The 23,327-nt window shown below is 38.6% G+C and overlaps 1 protein-coding gene across 2 annotated transcripts in view; it reads right to left on the bottom strand.

Moving 5' to 3' along the window:
* LOC113049228 (versican core protein-like) overlaps positions 1 to 22,903 on the bottom strand; it is a 31,538-nt gene extending 8,635 nt beyond the window's left edge. Inside the window, exons 1-8 of one of the 2 annotated variants that reach the window (XM_026211389.1) lie at positions 22,704 to 22,903; positions 21,297 to 21,368; positions 20,242 to 20,613; positions 19,286 to 19,460; positions 18,905 to 19,032; positions 16,919 to 17,212; positions 13,191 to 14,447; positions 28 to 10,362 (exon numbers count right to left, since the gene is read on the bottom strand). In XM_026211389.1, coding sequence (XP_026067174.1) covers positions 28 to 10,362; positions 13,191 to 14,447; positions 16,919 to 17,212; positions 18,905 to 19,032; positions 19,286 to 19,460; positions 20,242 to 20,613; positions 21,297 to 21,360 — 12,625 coding nt within the window. In that variant the 5' untranslated portion in view covers positions 21,361 to 21,368; positions 22,704 to 22,903. Of the gene's footprint in view, positions 1 to 27; positions 10,363 to 13,190; positions 14,448 to 16,918; positions 17,213 to 18,904; positions 19,033 to 19,285; positions 19,461 to 20,241; positions 20,614 to 21,296; positions 21,369 to 22,053; positions 22,241 to 22,703 lie in introns of those variants that run through there. The other variant, XM_026211390.1, reaches the window with a different exon arrangement.
* Positions 22,904 to 23,327: the final 424 nt, after the last annotated feature.

Below are 23,327 nucleotides of genomic sequence, written 5' to 3'. Positions count from 1 at the left end.
TTTTTTAAAACAGTGTTTACATCCTACCTGGAATATCAATTGTCTGTCCGATCATTGTGTATGGAAGGTCTGCTGTACTATGTGTTATGCTTTCAATCTGTGCACTTGGAGGTGGGCTTCTAACCAAAGCGGCCTCAGAAACATCTTTAAGGGAGGAAAATGGTGTAGCAATCTCCCTCTGGGTGGTAGGTACTAACGATGTCATCTGATCTTCATTTTGAATTGGAATCTCAGTATTAAGAGTTACAGCTTCCTCAATCTGACCAGTTGCCTCTTGTTTCCTTGAGGCAGTTTCCTTGCTAACAATCTTTATATCAGAATCAGGTGTCATAAGTAAAGGTGAGGTTGTAGCAGTAGACAGAATTACTGCCTGAACCTCATCAGATGATGGAATAATAACTTCTAGTCTTGTTGTGGTGTGATACTTATTGGATGATATGGTGTTTACCTCCCCAGATGTGCTTCTCTCTGAACTACTTGTTCCACTGTTTGGTGAGCTGGTGACTGAAGCATCACTCTCATTTCTTGAGACACGCTCAAAAGTAGGTTCACTCTCAATGTCTGGTTGCATGGTAGTCTCAAAGCTTATTTCAGTTTCAAGCTGAGAGGTGGTCTCAGTATTCAAAACTTCTGCTTGCATTTTTCCATCAACACTTGTTGCACTGTCCTCAATGCCAGTTTCCATTTTTGATTCTGAGGTGGTTTCGAAGCTAGTTTCAACTTTAAGCTGTGAGGTTGTCTCAAAACCAGTCTCAACATCAGGCTGTGGGTTGGTCTCAAAACCAGTCTCAACATCAGGCTGTGAGGTGGTCTCAACACTAGTCTTAACATCAGGCTGTGAAGTGGGGAAACTCTTTTTGATGTCATCAATGCTAGTCACCTCTTCTGAGCTAACGTCTAAGTCAGTCAAACTGTCAAAGTTTGTTGTGTTGATTAAATCTGGTATGGAATATACTGTCATGTAAGGTTCAGTTTTTGTATCATAATCGATTATTTCATCTGTCTCTTTCTCAGAGGAAAGTGGAGCTCCTGTTTTGTCGCCCAATCCTGGTATGGATGTAGATGAAGGAGATCCCACTAATGTTACTGTGTCTGTAGTCATATTAAACTTTAATGCAGATATAAGATGTGTGGGAATGGTTGTTGATGGAGATGGCACATCTTCTGTGTTGGGCTTATGTGTCCCTGTCATCTCAGAAAAAGCTTTGTGATATGGTTCCACATCATTTGCTGTAATTGATTCAGGCAAAGAGGCTGTTGCAAAATGAATCACAATATCACTCTTCAGAGATGATGACAACAAATCATATTTAGATACTAAAGGAGGGTCTGTTAAATGAGACAGTCCTGTACCCATTTCAATTGTTTGATCACCTGAGCCATAATCTGTTGAAGAAAAGAATGCACTTGTGGTTTCCTCTGAAATACCAGATCTAGTTGATACATCTGTGCTTGTTAAATCACTTCCCTGAATTACCTTATCAGTAGAGGGACTACTGAGTTTAATGTTATCGGCACTTGTCATGTACAATGTTTCCTCTGTGTCAGCTGTTAAGTCATTATTATCAGATGCTGCAGTTTTTGTGTGTGCACTTGTAGTCGTTTTGCCGGGTTCAGTCATGCTAGCACTTGATGCAGTATGGAAAGATGCAGTACTCGTTACATCCAATACTGGAGAAACTGTCTGTTCAGAGATTGTGATATCACCTGTGCGTTGTGAAGAAACACTTTGTCCATAACTTGATGGGGCAGATGTTACATCATCTCCAGTATGTGTTGATACATATTCAGAAGAGTGCTCTTCAGCTGAAAACATTTCTATGACTCTATCTGTGGACACTTGAGATGTCATGGGGGTTAAAGTGGATGTTTCCAGAATACAATCATCCGTAGACAACGTGTCTCCTGAGTGTCTCATTGTAAATTCTGTGGATTCTGTCTGACCATCTTGTGTGTGTTCAGGTACATCAGCATCAGTAGCCTCATGAGATTGTGTTGTTTGCATGTCCTCTTCTAAATATCTTGAACTGCTTAGCAGGATGTCTGTAGTTGACTGGGTTTGTAGGGTTTGCAGAACTGGTAACCTGTCTGTTGTGGTTCCAAATGACACACGTAAATGAGGTAACTCAGTGCCATCCATTCCAGATCCTTCTGGCTCCTCTCTCATAAAGTTTGAGGGTTGTGCCGTCATGACAATTGGGGTTACTCCAGCTGCTTCTTCTGTAACAATTGTAGGGGCGAAGGGAGAAGACTGCTCTAAAACAGACAAAGTATCTGCGTCAATAATTATGTCATCCTTAGTGAAATCTTCTCGTTTGATGCTATCATCTCTTATACTCCCTGTAACAGCTGAAAGTAGCGTATCTTCATCTTCCTCCTCCTCTGTGAATATTAAGACTGGACTTGTTGGAGTGACTTGCTGATGAGCACTGTCCTTAGACAAGACCAATGGAGTATTGGTGGACACAGGATCTTGAGGTGTCACGAAAGAAGGCAATTTAGTGTGGCCTGTTATCATACCAGATGGTGTTCCAGGAGTTGTAGAGCTATTGGCTGCTATATCTGAGACAAAAACACCAGAATGTTCCTGCTCTGTCTGTGCTGTCACTGAGACCATTGTGAAATCTTCAGCATTTGTGCTTGAGAATGTGTTTTCCTGTGAAACAATTCTGACTGTACTGTACTGTCCACTGTTGACTGAGCTAAAGGGTGTCATGCTAATTGTTGTTTCTGTCATCTTTGAGCTTGATAGCAAAGGTGAAGATGTCACAAGTGTTGAATCATCACCTGATCCATCATCTTCTGCTCCATCCCCCTCAGTTGAGTCTTCCCCACTGCCATCCTTTGAAAGTGAAGTTGCAAGCATTACAGTTGACTGGGTAGAGGTCAGTAATGAGGAAGATGGGGATAAAGTTGACTGTATGAAAACTGTACTGCTAGTGACAGATGCAACACTTGAGAAACCTGTTTTCTGTTCCGTCTCTTCAACTTCTGCCTCATCAGTTCTTACAGTTAGGTCCTCATATGCCTTAGTTGTTGGTGTTTTGTATATCTCAGCAGTAGGATCTCCTGGTGAGGTAAATTCCTTGTCATCCTCTGTGGTTGATAATTTGAACCCATTTAAGTCGGTTTCTGGAGTGTTTGGCTGGAACATACTCTTTTGTGTATCAGAAACTGATAAAGCCTCATATGTGCTTGACATTATTACAGCAGATGTTGCAGCTTCAGTTATCTGTGGTTGTGTGATGGTAGTTGAAGTTGTTTTGTCCTCAGAGGGTATATCTTGTGGAGGAATTGACTCAAGAGTTCCTGTAGATATTTCACCACTAGAGCCATCATCTTCATCCACTTCACTTTCAGCTGTTATTTCACTACCTTCGGTAGATAACAATCTTACTGCTGTCCGGACAGTGCTAGACAACAACGTTGGTTTAGTTGTAAAGGATTTGGAATGGGAGGAACTTACAAAACTCCCTGGCTCTGATGTGTGGTTAGCCTCACTGATTTCTGCCTCATCAGTATAATTATCAGACATTTCCTCTGTTGGACTTACTCTGTCCTCTTCACCAGAACCTTCTAATTGAGCAGTTTCTTTGTCATCTTCTACAATAACAGAGCCTTCTCTGTTTACAAAGGCAGATGTGATAGGGCTCGACTGTTGCGTTATAGTGATGTCTTTGTCTATTTCTTTGAAGCCAGTGCTAGTCATAAGAACTGTAGGAGAACCAGTTTGAGTTTTGATGGCTGCTGATGAAATGTGCATAACAGGGGACACCCCTGATCCTTCATAATATGTTGTGTCATCCTCGTCATCAGATGAAATTGTTGTGTGAATGCTATGGCTTTTGCTAGAAGATGTAAACATTGTTTTTGTCCTGAGAGGAGCTGAAGTTGCTTCGTAACTGGCAGTGACTGCCGTTGTTTGGATAACTGAAGGTGTGGTCTGGTCATCTTCTTTTGCCTCTAAAGTGAGACTAGGTTTACCTGATCCAATTGCAGTATAAGTAATAATTGATTCTGTGGTGTGTTTAGTCAACTGTGATTCAGTTATAGCATGAGAAGGTATAGTACTAACAGGCTCTGTTGTTGTGTATCCTGAGCTAACTTCTTCTGTTGTACGGTGGGTGCTAGGTTCTTCTTTAAATTCAGTCATTGAAGAGGCAAACTCTTTTTGAGGTGTCATGACCTCCTGAAGTGTGACTGTTCTGATCATAGATGAGGGAACCATTGTGAACCTCTCTGGTGTCTGCTGACCAGAGCCTTCTACCTCTGTGTGTGTAAAAAATGAGCTTGGCTTTGGTTCTCGACTTACAGTTGTTGTAACATTTATTGTTGATGTAATGTTTTCTGATGGCTGCACTCCAGAAGCAAGAGCTGACTGTTCTGTTTGCATTTTGACAGATGTTTTCATTTTTTGTGCTGTAGTACTGATGATTTCATCATTTGATTTGGTTGTAATATTAAGTGATGAACTTGTTGTTGTGAACTCTTTAGTGAACATATGAGAGGGCTTAGCTGAACCTTCATATCCTGAAGATTGCAAAACTGAAGTAAAACTTGACAGTGAAACAAAATCTTTGGATGTTGTCCCCTTTGTTGGCAATGTGGTTGTAAGAGCAGCATCTGTTGAACTAGACTTTGAGACTGCTTCTGTTGTGTTATATGGTGTTTTGGTAAATTGTTCAGTTGATTTGTTTGAAACATAAAAAGGGTAAAGGGTGGTGATCTCTTTGCTTAATATTTCAGATGTCTCATCTCCTGAACCTTCAGGCTCTGTGGATTGTAAAATTATATCTTTGAGGTCTGAGGCCATTGTGACTGTGATTTCAGATAACATCTCGTCTACATGTCCAGTCTGAGCAGAGGAGAACAGAGTCTCTGAAGCATTAATGATTGTGGATTCAGATGGTTTTGCTGACAGATGTTTGTCCTCTACCAGAATATCTGTGGTTGCTATATGTGATGTAACTTCTTTACTTGTAGCTGTATCTCCTGTTGAGTCCCCAGTGCTCACTGATGAAAATATATGTGCAGCACTAGTTACAGTAGAGTCAAGAGAGGAAACAGTTTCTCTACTATGTGTTTCAGTTGTCAGATCTCTTGTGGCTTCAGCATCTGTTGAGGTGGAAACTGAGATTGTTTCTGTTGTGTTAGATGATGTGGTAACTTCATGGTCTGACTGGGTTGGAGTATAAAGTGAGGAACTTGACATTGTGAATTCTTTCCTAAACATATCAGAGGTCACATCTCCTGAAGCTTCAGAATCTGTAGATGGCAAACTTGAAGAAAAACTTGATGGTGACACCATATCTTTGGCAGTTGTCTTTTCAGAGATCACTGTAATAGTGCTTTTAGATAATTTCTCATCTAAATGTCCAGTCTGGGCAGAGGAGAACACAGTCTCTGAAACATTAATGATGGTGGATTCAGATGGTTTTGCTGACAGCTCTTTGTCCTCCATCATAGTAGCTGTGGTTGTTGCTATAGGTGATGTGACATCTTCACTTGTAACTGTTTGTCCTGTAGATTCCCTGGTGCTTAATGATGTAAATGTATGTATGGTATTAGTTACAGTAGAATAAAGAGAGGAAACAGGTTCTCTACTAGGCACATCAGGTGACTGACCTCTTGTAGCTTCAGTGTCTGTTGATCTGGACACTGAGATTGTTTCTGTCATATCAGATGATGTTTCTGTAAGTTCATGGTCTGATTTGGTTGCAGTATAAAGTGAAGAACTTGTGGTTGTGAACTCTTTGCTTAACACATCAGAGGTCTCATCTCCTGAAGCTTCAGACTCTGTAGATGGCAAACTTGATAAAAAACTTGTTGACAGTACATCTTTGGCAGTTGTCTTCTCCCAGATCACTGTTACATTGTTTTCAGATAATTTCTCATCTAAATGTCCAGTCTGAGCAGAAGAGAACAGAGTCTCTGAAAAATTAATGATTGTGGATTCAGATGGTTTTGCTGACAGATCTTTCTCCTCCATCATAGTAGCTGTAGTTGTTGCTGAATGAGATGTAACATCTTTACTTGTAACTGTTTCTCCTGTTGAGACCCTTGTGCTCAGTGATGAAAATGTATGTACAGCAGTATATACAGTAGAGTCAAGAGAGGAAACAGTTTCTCTACTATGTTTCTCAGTTGTCTGATCTTGTGTAGCTTTGGCATCTGTTGAGCTGGACACTGAGACTGTTTCTGTTGTGTCAGATGATGTTTTGGTAAGTTCATGATCTGATTTGGTTGAAGAATAAAGTGAAGAAGTTGTGGTTGTGAACTCTTTGCTAAACATATCAGATGTCTCATCTCCTGAAGCTTCAGACTCTGTAGATGGCAAATGTAAAGACAAATTGGATGTTAACAACACATCTTTTGCAGTTGTCTTCTCTGGAATGATTGTAACAGTGCTTTCAGATAATTTCTCATCTAAATGTCCAGTCTGAGCAGAAGAGAACAGTGTCTCTGAAACATTAATGATTGTGGATTCAAATGGTTTTGCTGACAGATATTTTTCCTCCATTGGAGTAACCGTGGTTGCTGCTGTATGAGACGCAACATCTTTACTTGTACTGGTTTCTCCCATAGAGTCCAAAGTGTTTGGTGATGAAATTATATCTACAGCACTAGATACAGTAAAGACAAGAGAGGAAACAGATCCTCTGCTATGTGTCTGAGTTGTCTGAGCTCTTGCAGCTTCTGTGTCTGTTGAGCTGGACAATGAGATTGTTTCTGTCATGTCAGTTGATGTTTCAGTAAATTCATGGTCTGATTTGGTTGGAGTATAAATTGAAGAAATTGTTGTTGTGAACTCTTTGCTAAACAAATCAGAGGTGTCATCTCCTGAAGCTTCAGACTCCATGGACATCAAGTTTGAGGAAAAACTAGATGGTGAAAGCACATCCTTGAGGGTTGTCTTTTCTGAGACTGTTGTAAAAGTGCTTTCAGATAACGCTTTGTCTAAATGTCCAGTGTGTGCAGAGTCGAACAGAGTCTGTGAAACATTAATAATGGTGGATCCAGATGGTTTTGCTGACAGATCTTTGTCCTCCATTATAGTAGCTGTGGTTGTTGATAAAGGTAATGTAACATCTTCACTTCTAACTGTTTCTCCCTTTGAGTCCCCAGTGCTCATGGATAAAAATTGACTAACAGCACTAGTTACAGTAGAGGCAAGAGAGGAAACATTTTCTCTACTATGTGTATCAGTTGTCTGATCTCTTGTAGCTTCAGCATCGGTTGAGCTGGACACTGAGATTGTTTCTGTTATGTCAGATGATGTTTTTGTAAGTTCATGGTCTGATTTGGTTGAAGAATAAAGTGAAGAACTTGTGGCTGTGAACTCTTTGCTAAACATATCATATGCATCATCTCCTGAAGCTTCAGACTCTGTAGATGGCAAACCTGAAGAAAAACTTTTTAACGGTGCATCTTTGGCAGTTGTCTTCTCTGAGATTACTGTAACAGTGCTTTCAGATAATTTCTGATCTAAATGTCCAGTCTGAGCAGAAGAGAACATAGTCTCTGAAACATTAATGATTGTGGATTCAGATGGTTTTGCTGACAGATCTCTCTCCTCCATTAAAGTAGCTGTGGTTGTTGCTGCATGAGATGTAACATCTTTACTTGTAACTGTTTCTCCTGTAGAATCTCCAGTGCTCACTGATGAAAATTTATGCACAGCACTAGTAACAGTAGAGGCGAGAGAGGAAACAGTTTCTCTACTATGTGTCTGAGTTGTCTGATCGCTTGTAGCTTCAGCATCGGTTGAGCTGGACACTGAGATTGTTTCTGTCCTGTCAGATGTTTTGGTAAGTTCATGGTCTGATTTGGTTGGACTATGAAGTGAAGAATTTGTCATTGTAAACGGATCAGATATCTCATCTCCTGAAGCTTCAGACTCTGTAGATGGAAAACTTAAAGAAAACCCGGATGGTGATGGTACATCTTTGACAGTTGTCTTTTCTAATATCATTGTAACACTGCTTTCAGATAATTTGTCATCAGACTGACCATAGGAGAACACAGTCTCTGAAACATTAATGGTTGTGGATTCAGATGGTTTTGCTGACAGATCTTTGTCCTCCATTATAGTAGTTGTGGTTGCTGCTGTATGTGAAGTAACATCTTGACTTGTGTCAGTCCGTGCTGTTGATTCCCCAGTGATCAATGACTCAAATGTAAGTACTATGCTAGCTGAAGTAGAGCCAACAGAGGAAATGGGTGTTCTACTATGTCCCTCAGTCGTCTGATCTCTTTTGACATCAGCATCTGTTGAACTGGACCCTGAGATAGTTTCTGTGGTTTTGCGGAGTTCTTTTTCTGATTTGGTTGTGCTGGACAATGAAGAACTTGCTGTTGTAAATTCTTTGCTAAACATGTCAGATGTCTCATCTCCTGAAGCTTCAGATTCTGTTGGTGGCATAAATGATGCAAAACTTAAAGGTGACATTTTATCTTTTACTGTTTTCATCTGTGAGGTAAATGTGGCACTGCTTTCAGATAATTTATCATCTAAATGTTCAGTCTGAGTGGAGAAGAACAGAGTCTTTGTAGCATCAATGGTCATGGCTGGGGTTGTTGCTATGTGAAATGCAATATCTTGGCTTGTGACTGTTCTCACTGTTGAGTGATCAGTTTTATCTGCTGTAGCCTCAGCATCTGTCAAGCTGGACACTGAAATTGTCTCTGTGGATTTGGTATCATCTAGATCTGATTTGGTTGCACTGTACAGTGAAGGACTTGTTGTGAACTTCTTGCTAAATATGTCAGAGGTCTCATCTCCCGAAGCTTCAGGTTCAGAAGATGCCAAAACTAATGTAAAATGTGTCGGTGACAGCACATCTTCAGTCTTTTTTGTAGTCATTCTGCTCGTTACAATGCTTTCAGATAATGTTTCATCTAAATGTCCGGTCTGAGCAGAGGAGAAAAGAGTATCTGTAACATTAATAATGGTGGACTCCACTCCAGATGGTTTTGCTGACAGATCTTTGACCTCCATCAGAGTAGCTGTGGTTGTTTCTGTATGTGATCTATCTTGACTTGTGTCAGTTCGTCCTGTTGAGTCCACAGTGCTCAATGATGTAAATGTACTGACAGTACTAGTTACAGTGGAATCAAGAGAGGAAACATGTTCTCTACTATATGACTCATTTGTCTGTTCTCCTGTAGCCTCGGCATCTGCTGAGCTGGACCCTGAGATTATTTCCGTGCTTTTAGTTGGAACTAGAGACCCAGTGCTCAATGATATAAATGTGTGTTCTGTGCTAGTTTCAATAGAATCAAGAGTGGAAACAGGTTGATTACTATGTCTCTCAGCTGTCTGATCTATTGTGATCTCAGCATCTGTTGAGCCGGACACTGAGATTTTTTTCGTGGTTTTGCTCAGTTCTCGGTCTGATTTAGTTATCGTAAACAATGCAGAACTTATTGTTGTGGTTCTAAACAAAGTCTCATCTCCTGAAGCCTCTGAAGGTGGTAAAACAGAAGAAAAATGTGATGGTGAAAGCTTATGCTTTGCTGTTGTCATTTCTAAATTATTTGTTGAAGGCCTCATTGATTCTGAAGTTGCCTCTTTCTGCATTTTAACAGTCACACTTGATGATGGTGTAAATGTAAATGTTATGTCCTTTTTTCTTGTTGCTGTTGTACTATGTACTTGAGTTGGTAATGTCAAATTAGATTCTTTAGTTGTCTGATTGCTTAAGCCTGATTTGTCTCTATCCAAATGGTCCATATGTGCAGCAGTAGGCACAAGGCCAGAATCAACTGTGTGTGTTGTCCTTTTGATTGAGTCATCTTTCTGAGTCGTCATTCCCATGACCTGTGTTGTAACAGCTGTATCTTTGACTTTGTCCTCTGTTACTGAGCCAGTACTATGCACTAAAGAAGATACAGTTCCTTCAGATACAAGTGTTTCATCTTCGCTAATTGCTATGGGAGATGATGGCGGAGTGGACTCTACTACTATTCCTCCTGGGCCAAAATTAATGTCTGGATGAAGGGTTGTGGAGTGCAAGGGTGACACTACTGAGGATCCTGAAACCAGTGATTCATGTGGTGTTCTGCCAGCCTCCACAAATAAACTATCAAAATTAAATGTTACTTCTTCTTGTTCACTTAAGTTGCGTACTCCAAGAGAATCACTTCCAAACGTATCTCCTCTTACTTCTTTTGCCACATCTTTAGGGTGAAGTGTCATCTCAAACTTGCCATTTATGAAGCTGACTGTTGGGGTCATGGTATCTTCACTTGCTACAACATTCTCCCCATCAACAGGAAGAAAATAATCAAGTATCTCAGGGATGACTACCAACTGGGGAGTGTGAGAATATGACTCTCCAAAAGGCATCAGATTTTGATTAACTGTTGAAAAAAGGAAAAACAAAAGCAAATAAAATTGAATTCATTGCCCCTATTCTGTCTGGATGCAATTGTACCAGGCTTGTCCAAAATTCAGAAATGAAGAATTGTGTTTCAATCAGTTCATTAACATCAGCTAAATTTTCAAATTTAGTTCAACTGAAGTTTACATTGAACTGAAATTCAACATAGGTCATTTATTATCTTCGATCGTTAACTTTTTTCAAACATTGACGTTTTCTTTCAACCAAGTCTTTAATGAACCAACATTCAGTTCTAGTTATACAGACATATGAATTGTCTTTGAATTTCAATTAATTTAAATTATACTTCATAACATTTAAACATGAATTGTAACTCAGTATCCTATTTAGAACTTAGCTTCAAATTCAGTTAAATTAAGGAACTGAACAAGAATTTGAAAGACATTCTCAGTTCATTTGTGACCCTGGACCACAAAACCAGCCTCAAGTCACTGGGGTATATTTTTAGCAATAGCCAAAAAAAAAAAAAAAAAAAAAAAACATTGCATGGGTCAAATTTAGATTTTTATGCCAAACATCATTAGGATATTAAGTAAAGATCATGTTCCATGAAGACATTTTGTAAATTTCCTACAATAAATATATAAAACAATTTTTTTAAATTAGTAATATGCATTGCTAAAAACTTCATTTGAACGACTTTAAACGTGAATTTCTCAATATTTAGATTTTTTTGCACCCTCAGATTCCAGATTTTCAAATAGTTGTATCTCAGCCAAATATTTATCAATTTCAAGAAACTAATCCTTATGACTGGTTTTGTGGTCCAGGGTCACATTTCTCAACGGTGCACAACCCTGTATTAAAGTGGAACAAAAGTGAACAAAAGTTAAAACAAGCTATTTTTTTTTTCTCTCAATGCATGTGTACATTACTGGGCTCATATAATTAAAGAGCAGAGACTGGATATTTTGTCTATATTAAAAGTCTTGTCAGTGAAGACAAAAAGAATTGGCAAATGTTACTACCTCAAAAGTAAACTACCTCAGTTTTATACTGAATTATTAAAACCAGCAACAACACAACTGGGCCTTTCACTGCATACATAATTACAGACTTCACAACAACTGATCCTCTCAACTAAATGTCCTTGTTGTGACTGTGTCATCAGAGACTACAGAAAAGACAGACATCTCGTTTCTTCATGATTGGCTGCCACATAATTAAAGCACTACATATCTATCAGATCTACCATTGCATATTAAAGCAACATTTGTCATATCAAGTAAACATCCCTCACAGCTACTGATATGTGTTTCAAAGACCAATATTTCTGAACTTGTGCAGATTAGTAGCTGATGTTGGGAACACCTGCAGGGACAAAGGTTAATGTCTATAGACACCTGGTTAAGCCAGCAGGAGTCTGGACAGAAAAAGAAAAAAAACCTCCTACTCTCGTTCTCATTCATTTGCCTATAGTCCAACTTTAGGACACAGGGGAATGGCCAAACCCAAAGTTCCCAGCATCATTTTATGCATCTGGTAAAAACAAGTTGGAGCGTGCTCAAAATGGAAAGCAGTGCAGAGGGCTGACGGTAGGCACAAATGTGCTTTTGTCCCCAAATCATTACCTCACTGGCCTTAGCAACCTGGGTAATGTCTTGAATTCATTAGTTTAATCATTTAATCACAATTTTTTGACATGAAATACGTATTATTTCATTTTTACATTTTTGGTCGTACACTTACTTCTTACAAACAACCAAAGTAGGCCAATATAAAAATGCAACACTTGCATTTTCTACACTACCATTTTCTCAGTCTTTATATACAGAGGAGACTCTGCTGTAGAGATGACATCAGCCATGCTGTAGTGTCCAGACATCAGAGCATTAACAGACCACTGTGTTTGCACTGTTAATGTTTCCAAAGATGTATTTTTACAAGCCTGGCGTCACTGACAAAAATCACTGGGAGAAAAGATGTGTTAGGGCATACCCTACTGAACAGCTATCTAAATTATATGGATACACATCTGTATTGAAACCATCTCTGCTAGATGCAAAAAAACCAGACCTTCCAGTTTGGTGTAGTGTAGGTAATGATTACTGCCTGGAGCTTCAAAATTACTCAGTAGTGAACACAATGTGGACCAGTTTGAATCATCAAGACAGCATCTTTCTTTCTAACAGAATTACAGTGTTAGAAAATCAGAGTTCGCCTGTCGCCATTTAAAAGGACTGCTAAAGGCAATACAAAGAAGGCTAAATCTCTGCTGTATGGTACTGTAGTAATTATTCATCCAAAATTTGACAAGGCTTTCAATACCTCCTGTAAAATCAGCAAATAGGGCAGGCAGTTTTGGTTTCAGGACATGAAAGCATTTTAGAACACAAAGGATTTTGAAAGTGACAAGGAAGTGACATTCTCAGAGAATGAAAGAAATGTGGATCTTGGGTACTACTAAATGCATTTAAATGTATATAAACATTATTTTCAGGACCCTGGACAGCAGTGTTCACACCTAGAATGAAAAGTATAACAATACCTACAACAACTAAGTTTTAATCTAAGCATTCTAATTCTGTGGGAAGTCCACACAACACAAAGTAACAACATCATTGAAATATACTTTCATAATTATTTTTTTTCCTACTGATGGATGACTAAAAGATGGACAACCAGTCTACCTGACTTCAAAGAGCTTGAGCATATAAAGTGGCAGCCAACATAACTGCAGTATAATAAACAGGATGCTATTGTCCAGTGACGCGTAGACTAATAAAGTTATTGTCATCTTTAAAGATGTTATTCTTGGTATGAACAGACCTTTAGCAGAAATCATACCTGATGAGTGATCAGAATCAGTGGTGGTGTCTGTGGCCTCTGTTAGTGTCTCCCTGGGGACCTCTGAAGGGGCTGAAGTAGCTTCTTCATGTAATGTTTCATGGTCAGTAAGTGACTGTGTCATCATCAATGCTCCTGCTGCAACTGTGGCTGAACTAGGTGAAGTCAAACCTGGTGACTTGGTAACACGGTCAGTCAGTTGAGCAGTTTTGCTTTCTGAATAGCTGACGAATGTCTGAGATGCATTTTGTGTTGATTTGGAGGTTCCCGAAGTTCCTGTAGATTCTTCAGTTATTAAGCTTTGCACAAAAAAAGTGGGTGTAACTGTAGAATCAGCGATGGTTACTTGACTAGAGGTCTCTGAATGTTGAGGTTCTGGGCTGGTGGATCTCTGTGTAGACAGAGGTGGGGGGTCCGCCATAACAACACCAACACCTGTCTCATCTTCATACTCAGAGAACAGAGTAGACTTAGCACTCTCAAGAAAAGTAGCCTCTGTTGCCAATGTAAAAGATGACTTTGTGGAAGTGTGTAATTCATCCTTGCCTTTACCAGCACTGGTCTCACTAGCTGTGTGAATCAAAATCTGTGCTGGCAATTTTGGTATTGACTCGCTAAGTGATGACGATTCAGTTTTGTTTCCAGATACATCTGTGTTTACTAATGTCATTACAGTGGCCTCTGATTCTAAAATGTTGTCTGTTGTAACCCCAACCACAATAGATTCCTCTGTTTTCCCGACTGCATACATCGGTTTTGTGCTTAGAGAATCTGAGAGTAAAATGTCAGGTAGAACAGTCTTCACTTCAATGATGCTCATGTCCTCTGTCTCCTCCATTGCTTCAACTGAGGCTGTGGGAACTGCCGTAGTAAGTTCTTCACGGATCACATCTCCACGAATGTTTGCTTCATCACCAGCCTTCTCAGTGCCAAAATCACTAATCTCAAAATCTGGAAGTTTTGTTGTTGGAACGCTTTCGTCAGATTCCGCAAAAGGTGTGATGATAGATTCTAGTCTGTCGGGGACGTGGCTCGTCTTTGGTGGTGCCATGCTTGTAGAAAACATAGAAGGGGCGTCTGTTGGAGAAAGGACATCATCAGAGGTGGCCTGTGACCCATGAGAGGGAATTGCCTCAGGAAAGTGAGTCTGGTATGTGGTGGTCTCTGTGCTGAAGAATGCAGTGGTGGGCTCCATAGTGGTACCACTCTGTACTGTGACATCCACCCAAGAGGACTGGTTGAATAAAAGCTTAGAACCTAGAGTAAAAGATGTATTAATTAATAGAAATCACAGTATTTTGTATTATAGAAAACAGAGTGCATTTAATCCAAACTGAAATATAGCACAAAATTAATAAGTAATCAGATTGCAACTTCTTGTTTACAGAAACATAAAAAACACTATTACTATAAGCAAAATTATAAAAGTCACTATTACTTTAGGTAAAAGGAAAAAGCTAAATAAAATTATATATGATATCCTATAGTTATATGCAATATATGTATATATAATACATCTAAGTACAAAACATGTTCGTTAAATAAATATAAAAGTACACTACTGTTGAAAACTTACTGTTGAAAGTTATTTTAAACTGCAATAATACTGCACAATGTTTCTGGTTTTACTCTGTTTCTGATCAAATGAATACAGCCTTGGTGAGAATAAGACACGTCAAAAACATTAAAATGTTTTATTCCCAAATGTTTGAACAGTGGTGTAATATCATTATTTACTTTTAAATAAGATTATTTAAGAATAATAGGAGTATTCAAATATTATGACATTTTATTTTTGTCTCATGGTTGTCTTGGTTTGAAATCCAGAATTAAATTTAGAAATTTGGACAAATACTTTTTGAGGCCACTGTATCTAATTTTTTATGTTTTTAAATACCGTGATCTCTAAATAAATCTCTGTTATGGGATCTTTCAATTTTCACACAAGCTTCCAACTGTCAGTCCATCTCTTGGGACATTATGCTTGATCGTATGATTATTATAATTATATTGGTTCCACAACTTAAAAATTGTATTGCAAATTTAAATGCATTCACACATGCAGCTTACATGACCTATAATGGCTTTTAATTACACTTTCTTCACCCAAGAAAAAAAAAATAGTCATCTTCAAATATAACAGGCCAACTGCCAAGGCTCCAGCTGTCCTCCATTATCTACAGGCTCTCTCTATTTAGTATGATGTCAGCCATGAGGTACTTTTTCCCTAAAGAAAAATGTCTGTCATCCATGTGATCCATTGTCTGATGGTTTGTAGGATGTTATAATGTACCACCCTTTTTATCCAGCTCTGTCACTATATCAAACAATCACAGTCATCACAGGTCAGACGAACATGAGAACCAAACCCACCACGGAAGACAAGATACTTGAACACACTCAATGCCGCATTGATCAGAGAGGCTTGACAGAGTTGAAACAGACCAAACAAACAACACGGTCATAGTGTTGAGGTTTAGGGTTAACCCCAGGTCCATTACTTATCACAGCAGTCAGTGGCTGTCATTCTGGGTGAGTGCCCTGCCTAGCATGGGGTAGGTTGTCTAAATTAGCCTCAGTTGAAAAGATAACCCCCCAGGTCAGGGATTAGCGAGGCCCACTGATTTTAGCTTTCTGGTAGTAGCGTTCTCCTTTATCCTCATGTCTTTTCAGATAAGCGCTGGTGCAAATGACAGGAAAGATGGAGAGTCTGACAGCGGAAAGAGACAGAAAAAGAAAAAGTAGCAGGTAACAGCTAAGTAGTTTTTTTAAGTATCTTTATTGATGTCTTTAAGCCTGTGCTGTGCTCCTAAGTTATGAAAAAGGTTATGTTACGCAACAAAAGACTTATAAAGAAACATTAAGGAAAGAAGGCAAAAAATATATGCATCATAGTGGTATGCATTAAGTAGACCTCTCTGAAAAATATGGATAGCTGATATTATAATTAAAATTTAAACACTTCAAACTAAAATCAGGCATGCTAAAAGTATAATTAGGAGTAACAACATTGTAATGTACAATAATAAATTTGGATTTTAACTTTTACATTTTAACAGTATTACTAAATAATTTGTGTTTTCAAGGATTAGTTGTAGGTGAGCTTTAGTAACAGCAAGACTAATTAGAATGTGAGATGTGAAATCAACACAATTAAATATCCAATATTGGCTGCTAAATTAAAACAAAACAAAAAAATTCTTAATATCAGCCGTTACCATTATGATATCAATAAGCAGTATAACCCCCAAGTTGCATAATATTGTTCTTATGAGGTCATCCAAGCTGATGGGAACATCAAGTCTTTCTGAAGTCTGAGTACCTACAACACCACAAGGCAAAGTCTGACAAGCATCTGTCATTTTACCAACAAAGTACTACAGTGGCAAAATGGACCAATGGATGTTTAAACCCTCCTGTTAACCAAGCCCTTAAATGGGCTGCAACCCAGAATGAAGAGTGAGGTCAGTGAATCACTGAAGAATGAGCAACTCTCATGTAAACTTTTCCATACCAGACGTCTCAACTTAAAAGAACAAAAAATGGTTCACTTTAACTTATATTCTGCTTTGATTTACTGCCCTTCAGAGGCCTTCACATTAAGTCTGGAGCTCATGTTTATGTGTTTAATGGGGTGAGGGCTCCATAATATGCATACTGAGAGAAATTACGTCAAAGCAGCTAGTAAAGTGCCATAAACAATAAAAAGCTCAGTGTAAAGATTTTACCTTTGAAACAGTACGCTCCTAGTCTTATATTGGGATCTGGGAAGCCTGTTTGGTTTTGGTAGCGGTACATGGTGCGTACACCCAGCAGACCACCACCACACTGACTTCTAGGTACGGAGACAGGATAGCGAGCGCTGCCATCAGACAACCATCCATAATCACAGCGGTCCAGACCCTGTCTCCAGGCAGCATGGAGTTGACCAGGTGAGGCCAGTTCTGCATTCATGCTTTCACACTCAGCCTTGGCCTCATCAAAGTTCATCTTACGTGGTGTGGGCGCAAAGAAAACATTACCTGAAGTAAAAAAAGCACACACACACAAGAAACATTTTTTATTATTATATATGAAATTAGCTGCATTTTGAGTTTGTCATAAAAACAGCTTGCATGTTAAGAGTATATCCATAATCATTTAACATTTAAAGTCTTTCTAGCAAGTATTTTCAAATTGCCGGTCAAAGAATCAAAACCCTCATATTGGCTCTGAGTGGAGAAGGGATACCCTAATACATATGACAAATGGTTTTCAGAAAAGAAAGAATTGTTTTCCCATTAGCAAACAATGTGATGAATCAAATGAAAATAAAAATGAGTTATTTTCACCCATCCTTGGGTGTAGCTGTCAAAAGCTAGAACTAAGGGTTTTATGACGTCAAAGTAATTTACAGCAGAACAATAAAGACATACCCCGATCTGCTTTCATGAGGGAATGAGACACAACATACAGCAGAGTGTTAATTTCACAAATCCATTTTCCATTTGTTTCTGAAGTTAGTTGTTTTTAATGCTTTTGTCACATCATTGAGCTGGACTTAGCAAATATTAAGAATAATAAGTAAACTTGTTTTTTTATATAATTCTTGTTATTTTTCTCCTTTGTATTCATCATCTTCTCCTATTGAAATTTTTGTTTTGAATGCGGAAACGCAGATTAATTGCACAGCTTAACCATCATAGAGTGATAGTGTATCATTTGCATGTGTTTTTAAGTCCTGTCAGTTTAACAGGGCTAATATAAGAACAAAGAGAGAGAGAGAGTGCGAGGAGGGCGAGAGAGCCCCGGCCACGCGCGTACGCTCACCTTCACCGTCTTCAAACAACACGAGTGCTGTCTTGCTGTCTCTCCCTCACGCATATTAATCAAAATCAATTGACACGATGGTGTCAAAGAAATAAACAAACAAACAAAAAACTATCCAGTGATAAAATGTTTTCTGTGTTGCCAAATTTTGTGCGATATCCTAAACTGCAGAGATAATTGCACGTCTGATTCGCGAACTAATGATTCATTTGAACCGATTCAATTTAATGAATGGTTTAAACAACTGACCTGTCCAACACTGAACTCACGAGACGTCTGAACTGGTGTATAAAAAAAATCTATAACACTTTACAATAATGTTCTATTTATTAAACTATTTAACTACATTATTTAACATTTACTATTACTAAACTGAACTTCTACAACATTGTTAATTTCAACATTTAGGCTATCCTAGCCTTCATAGTTGAAATCAAAAGTTGTACAGTATTTGTTAACATATTTAATGCACTGTGAAGTAAAATTACCAAACTATGAACAGCTGTGTTTTTATAAACTAAGATAAACAAATGTTAATAAATATAGTAACAAAAGTATTGGTATCGTGCAGCCCTAGTTAAAACTAAAATTGGAATTTAAAAGAAAAAGATTTACTTATTTTTTTTTTTTTTTAACTTGAACTTGTTTTTTGTGGCAGATACAATATTGAAAGCTTCCACTTCAATGTTCAATACATCATATGTTCACTGCCAAGTCGTTGATACTCATTTTTGGTCATAACCGCAGTTTAAAACCACATGAAGTATGTCTGCATAGAGCAAATATAATAGATAAAGTACTGCTCTTTCACATTACCACAGAACTGCTGGCCATGTCAACGTGTGTTTTTGTTTTTTTGTTTTTTAATGAGTTGTAAGAAATAACAAGAATAGTAAAATCTGTACCCTCAATCTTATCCACATAGCAGTACACGTCGAAGGTCTCTGTGAGCTTTCGTTTGCCATACGACCTGACACCAGGTTTTCCAGGCAGATTTCCAAAGCAGCCGGGCCTTGGTCTAGTGATTGGATATCTACGGATAGAAACAATCCACACAGACAGAAAAGTTTCTCATAACTAAAAAAGCAGTGCAAGTAGTACAGCCATTGCAGTTTCCTTTTTATATCAACATGTTGACATGTTGTTTTAAATGTATTATGGAGTTTGCCAGAAGAGGATATTGAAATACAGACTGACTGTGTGTGTGTGTGTGTGTGTGTGTGTGTGTGTGTGTGTGTGTGTGTGTGTGTGTGTGTGTGTGTGTGTGTGTGTGTGTTGCTTCTAACCTCACTGTTTGATCTGCAATCCAACCAGCATCACACTGATCAAACCCGTCCTCATGTGCAGCTCTCAGCTGTTCTGCTGTAGCAATGGTGGCTCCAATGTTGCTGCAGGTCTGCACAGCTTGTGCATAGTTCAGAATGTATCTGCTGACCTTTGACCTGTAGTGAAACACCACGCCTGTTCAAAAAGAACAAATAAAACAAACAAAAATGAACATGTCGTAACAAGGTCCATTCCATCCATTAACATATTCATTAAATGGGGGCATATTGTATTACTATCATTGTTGTCAGTGACCACAATAAATATGAAGCCTAATAGAAATCATTCTTGATGATGTCTGCAAGTTGCTTATAAACAAATTAATAAAGCAAGCAGTGTTGAGACATTTGTTTGAATGAGGGGACATTCCATCCAGCCCCATAACTGTCGCTTTGAAACAAATTCAAATTAAATGAGTAATGGATCTAATTAAAATGGCAGTGTGTCTTTGCTGAGAGCAGGGTGGTGCTCCAATTCTAGAGCCAAAGCAGTTCAGAGTTGACCCTTCCCATCCTTTCACGTTGTCTGAGCATAAATCAGCCCATACAAGATGTGTCCCGTCATCAGAGTATATCCAAGCAGTGGGAATACATTAAGAGAGGCAAAATTTATTGGAGCACATTTGACTTTTTACACTGTAAGTGTAATCTGAGAGATTCCAAAACAACCTTAAAATCCCTCAACAATTTAGATAATCTGTGCTTGCGGGTTTTCTCCCACAAACAGCTTCACTCAACAGACTGAACATTCATTTATCTATAATTTACTTGGGTTATGACTGTCATTGATCAATCAGTTTTAAGGATTTTATCATATTGGCAGCATATGTGCTTCATATATAACAATGGTGTCTCTAAAAAGACAAGACAAATTTGAGAGAATAAGAGACAGATAATGTGTTTAAATAAAATCTCACCCTCAACATTCAAACTGACTGTGTCTTGTGTGTCTTCAATCCCAAACATCACTTCACAGTGGTATGTTCCAGCATCACTGGCCCGGAGCTTCACCAAAGTCAGAGAAGCATCCCCAATGTCTTCTGGGTGACTCTGCACGGATACACGGCTTCTGTATCCCGAACCAATCCTAATGACGCCATTCTGAGTTACAAGAACAGTCGTCTCAACACCACCCTCAATTTTGGTCCATTTGATGCGTAGGTAATCTGTTCCTGAGGCATTTCTGTTTCTAGGTCCAACAGTGGGGATGATGGAGAAGGAACACGGAAGGGTCACTTTCCCAGACAACAAGCCGCTGACAGGACGCATCACCAATATCGTGCTAGAGACTGAGAGAATGAAAGGCATGAGACGTTATACACACAGCTGCATCCACCGCAAAGCACAGGAAATCATGCCTTACTGTGTTTATGATAATTGAGCTGAGAATTATTTTACTGCCTCTGTGAAGCCTACGGGTGAGCAAACCAGAAACTACTTTCCTGTAGAAGAGCATACCACCTTGAAGGGGGGACGTTGAAAGGATCATAACTGAGAAAATCATCATATACTCAGACCAACAATGTGAGAAATGCTTTGGACAGGAGGGATTACCCCTCAGGGTAGCACAACACCGTGTGAGAGCATGGCCTCTCAGAGTGAAGAAGTCAAGCCATCTGTTTGCACCAGACTACAAGATCATAATTAAAAGGTATAGGTGCCTGGAAGTAAACCATTAGAGGCAGCTGGGGGACAATAGTTTGTGGGAATGAGATATTACGGTCTTCTTCATTACAGTTTGAACGGTTTAGAAGAAGCATTGAAGTTAATTTTACAAATAAGCTGATTTTTGTTGTATGAAATGAAATCTGAAAAAGAGCACTGAACATGGATGTGTAGTTTATACTCATGCAAACACCAGTCTTAGAATAACAAATGTACACCCTTACATTCAGAAACTATCAAACATGTAAAGATGTATTACCAGACAACACTTTAATATAGATGCTGTTAAAATAAGTAAAAAGCTTACCAGGTTCAGTCGTTGTTTGGTATATGCAGATCAACCACAATATGTGTTTTATATTTAGCAACATCTTCCTGTCTAGGAGGTGAAAAGAAGAATCGATTTACTGATTTGACAAGTCACTTAAATCTATCTGGGTATGGAGCTGAATCACATTTGCTAGCTATTAAGTGTCACGTATGCTGAACGGATTTACTCATCTGACTGAGGTTATGTGTTGGTCATACAAAGCGTTTCCTCTCAGATGGTGGGTGGCGGAATTAAGTATTCAGTTGCTATAATCCCCTGTGGGGGGTGAAGTACAAATTGTTGCCACCGCCACACTACAGAACTCATGAGACTAACTGACCGTAGTATTACGTTTTCCATTTTTAATCCCATGCTTCATACAGTATAAGAAAAAAATCTGCTCCTTGACGTGTTATTTTAAGTTTTTGCCGCCTCAGTGTTTAAGGAAAACTGTGCAGTGGTGAAAACGTGCAGTGATGAGGTCATTACACATTTGACCACTACCGAAAACTCATAAAACCGAGTAATGACATAAATCATTGTGACAAAAATAGATGGAGCCAAACAGTATAAAAAATAAATAAATAAATAAATAAATAAATAAATAAATAAATAAATAAATAAATAATATATAAGTAGCCTACATGTTGTCAAAATAATCCTTACTAAGCTATCTACTCAAAAACGTTTTCAAAGAATCACTTTCATGCATGAACATTCTTATTATCATCCAAGAAGTCGTCTGAGATCTTACATCATCACTTTTCATTCACTCACGCGGTACAAATGTCCAATGTCCAAGTTTCACACTCTTCTCTCCTTTATTTCTTTTGGAAGTTCATCATCACTCTGTAATAGTTAGATCCCCCAGGCTACAGTTGATGTATAATAGTCAAGTATCATCTGTGAATGGATATTCAAAACTGTCTTGCCCTAGATGCCCTAAAACGGAGCTGGAACCTATTACAAGTCACGCCCAATGATGTAAACTCAGCATCAGAGATGTGGAGGATTGTTAACGAGTCTTTGGCACTACTTTATCAGTTTACTGGTTGTCTTTGGATAGTTCTACTTCTGTATTGAGTGAGGTCATGGGAACTTTTAATACTTCCATGTGACTCAGGTTAAAATATTGTTGAATATTAATTAGGCTACTCCATATAGTAAAAATACTATAAAATATCAGGACAACAGAAAATAAATTATGATAATAATAAGACGAAGAAGACTGAAAAACATTTGTTAAAACATAAAGTATTTAAAATATTTTTTTTTTCTGGTTTATTTAAATGTAATCATATCATGACGTTATAAATGCGTACAACTAATCACAGAATCTCTTTGACTAACGATAATGTCATAACATACAGACAACAGTACAAAATAATGAATGAAATACTATACCTTTCCTGAAAGTTATAACTCCAAACGAAAATAAATGTTTCTTAATCCCAGTTCACAGTGAGTCTACATGAAACCTTCATACGTGTCCTTGTATCAGAATGGAAAAAAAGGTGTTCTCCTTCTCCTCAATTTGTTCAGTCTCCCTGGACCGTGTGTTGCTTGCTGTTGTCCGGACACAGAATGTGAACGTTAACAGCACTTTCAAATCCATTTTACACCCTAAATAACTTCGTCAGGCATTTAGAGGAGGGGCTCACTGCCCACCCGAAAAAGTGAGTGGACACCAACTTGCAGTGGTGGCCCTAGGGCGGGGCTTGACGGGGCTAAAGCCCCTTGACTCGGCACAGCCCCCACCCTAATTTCCTATTGTTCAGGTTTTTTTTTTTTTTTTTTTTTTTTTTGTGGCACTTTCATTAATATTGAAAAATAAGCATTGAAAACATAAAAAGTAAATAAATAATAACTAATATGCATGGGGCGGGTCTACGTGGTGGCCAGAGGCGGCACAGTCCCCATCCCCAACCATCAACAGAGATTTGGCTGGCCACCCCAGGTGCCCCCCTACCAGATGTCTTGCGATTTAAGTAAATATCTAACTGCATCTGGCAGTGGCGGATCCTGGCA

The sequence above is a fragment of the Carassius auratus genome, chromosome 30 (assembly GCF_003368295.1).
Source record: "Carassius auratus strain Wakin chromosome 30, ASM336829v1, whole genome shotgun sequence".
In the NCBI taxonomy this organism is placed as follows: domain Eukaryota; kingdom Metazoa; phylum Chordata; class Actinopteri; order Cypriniformes; family Cyprinidae; genus Carassius; species Carassius auratus.
Note: the sequence above shows the minus strand (reverse complement) of the source record. Positions and strands in the feature narration are given on the sequence as shown.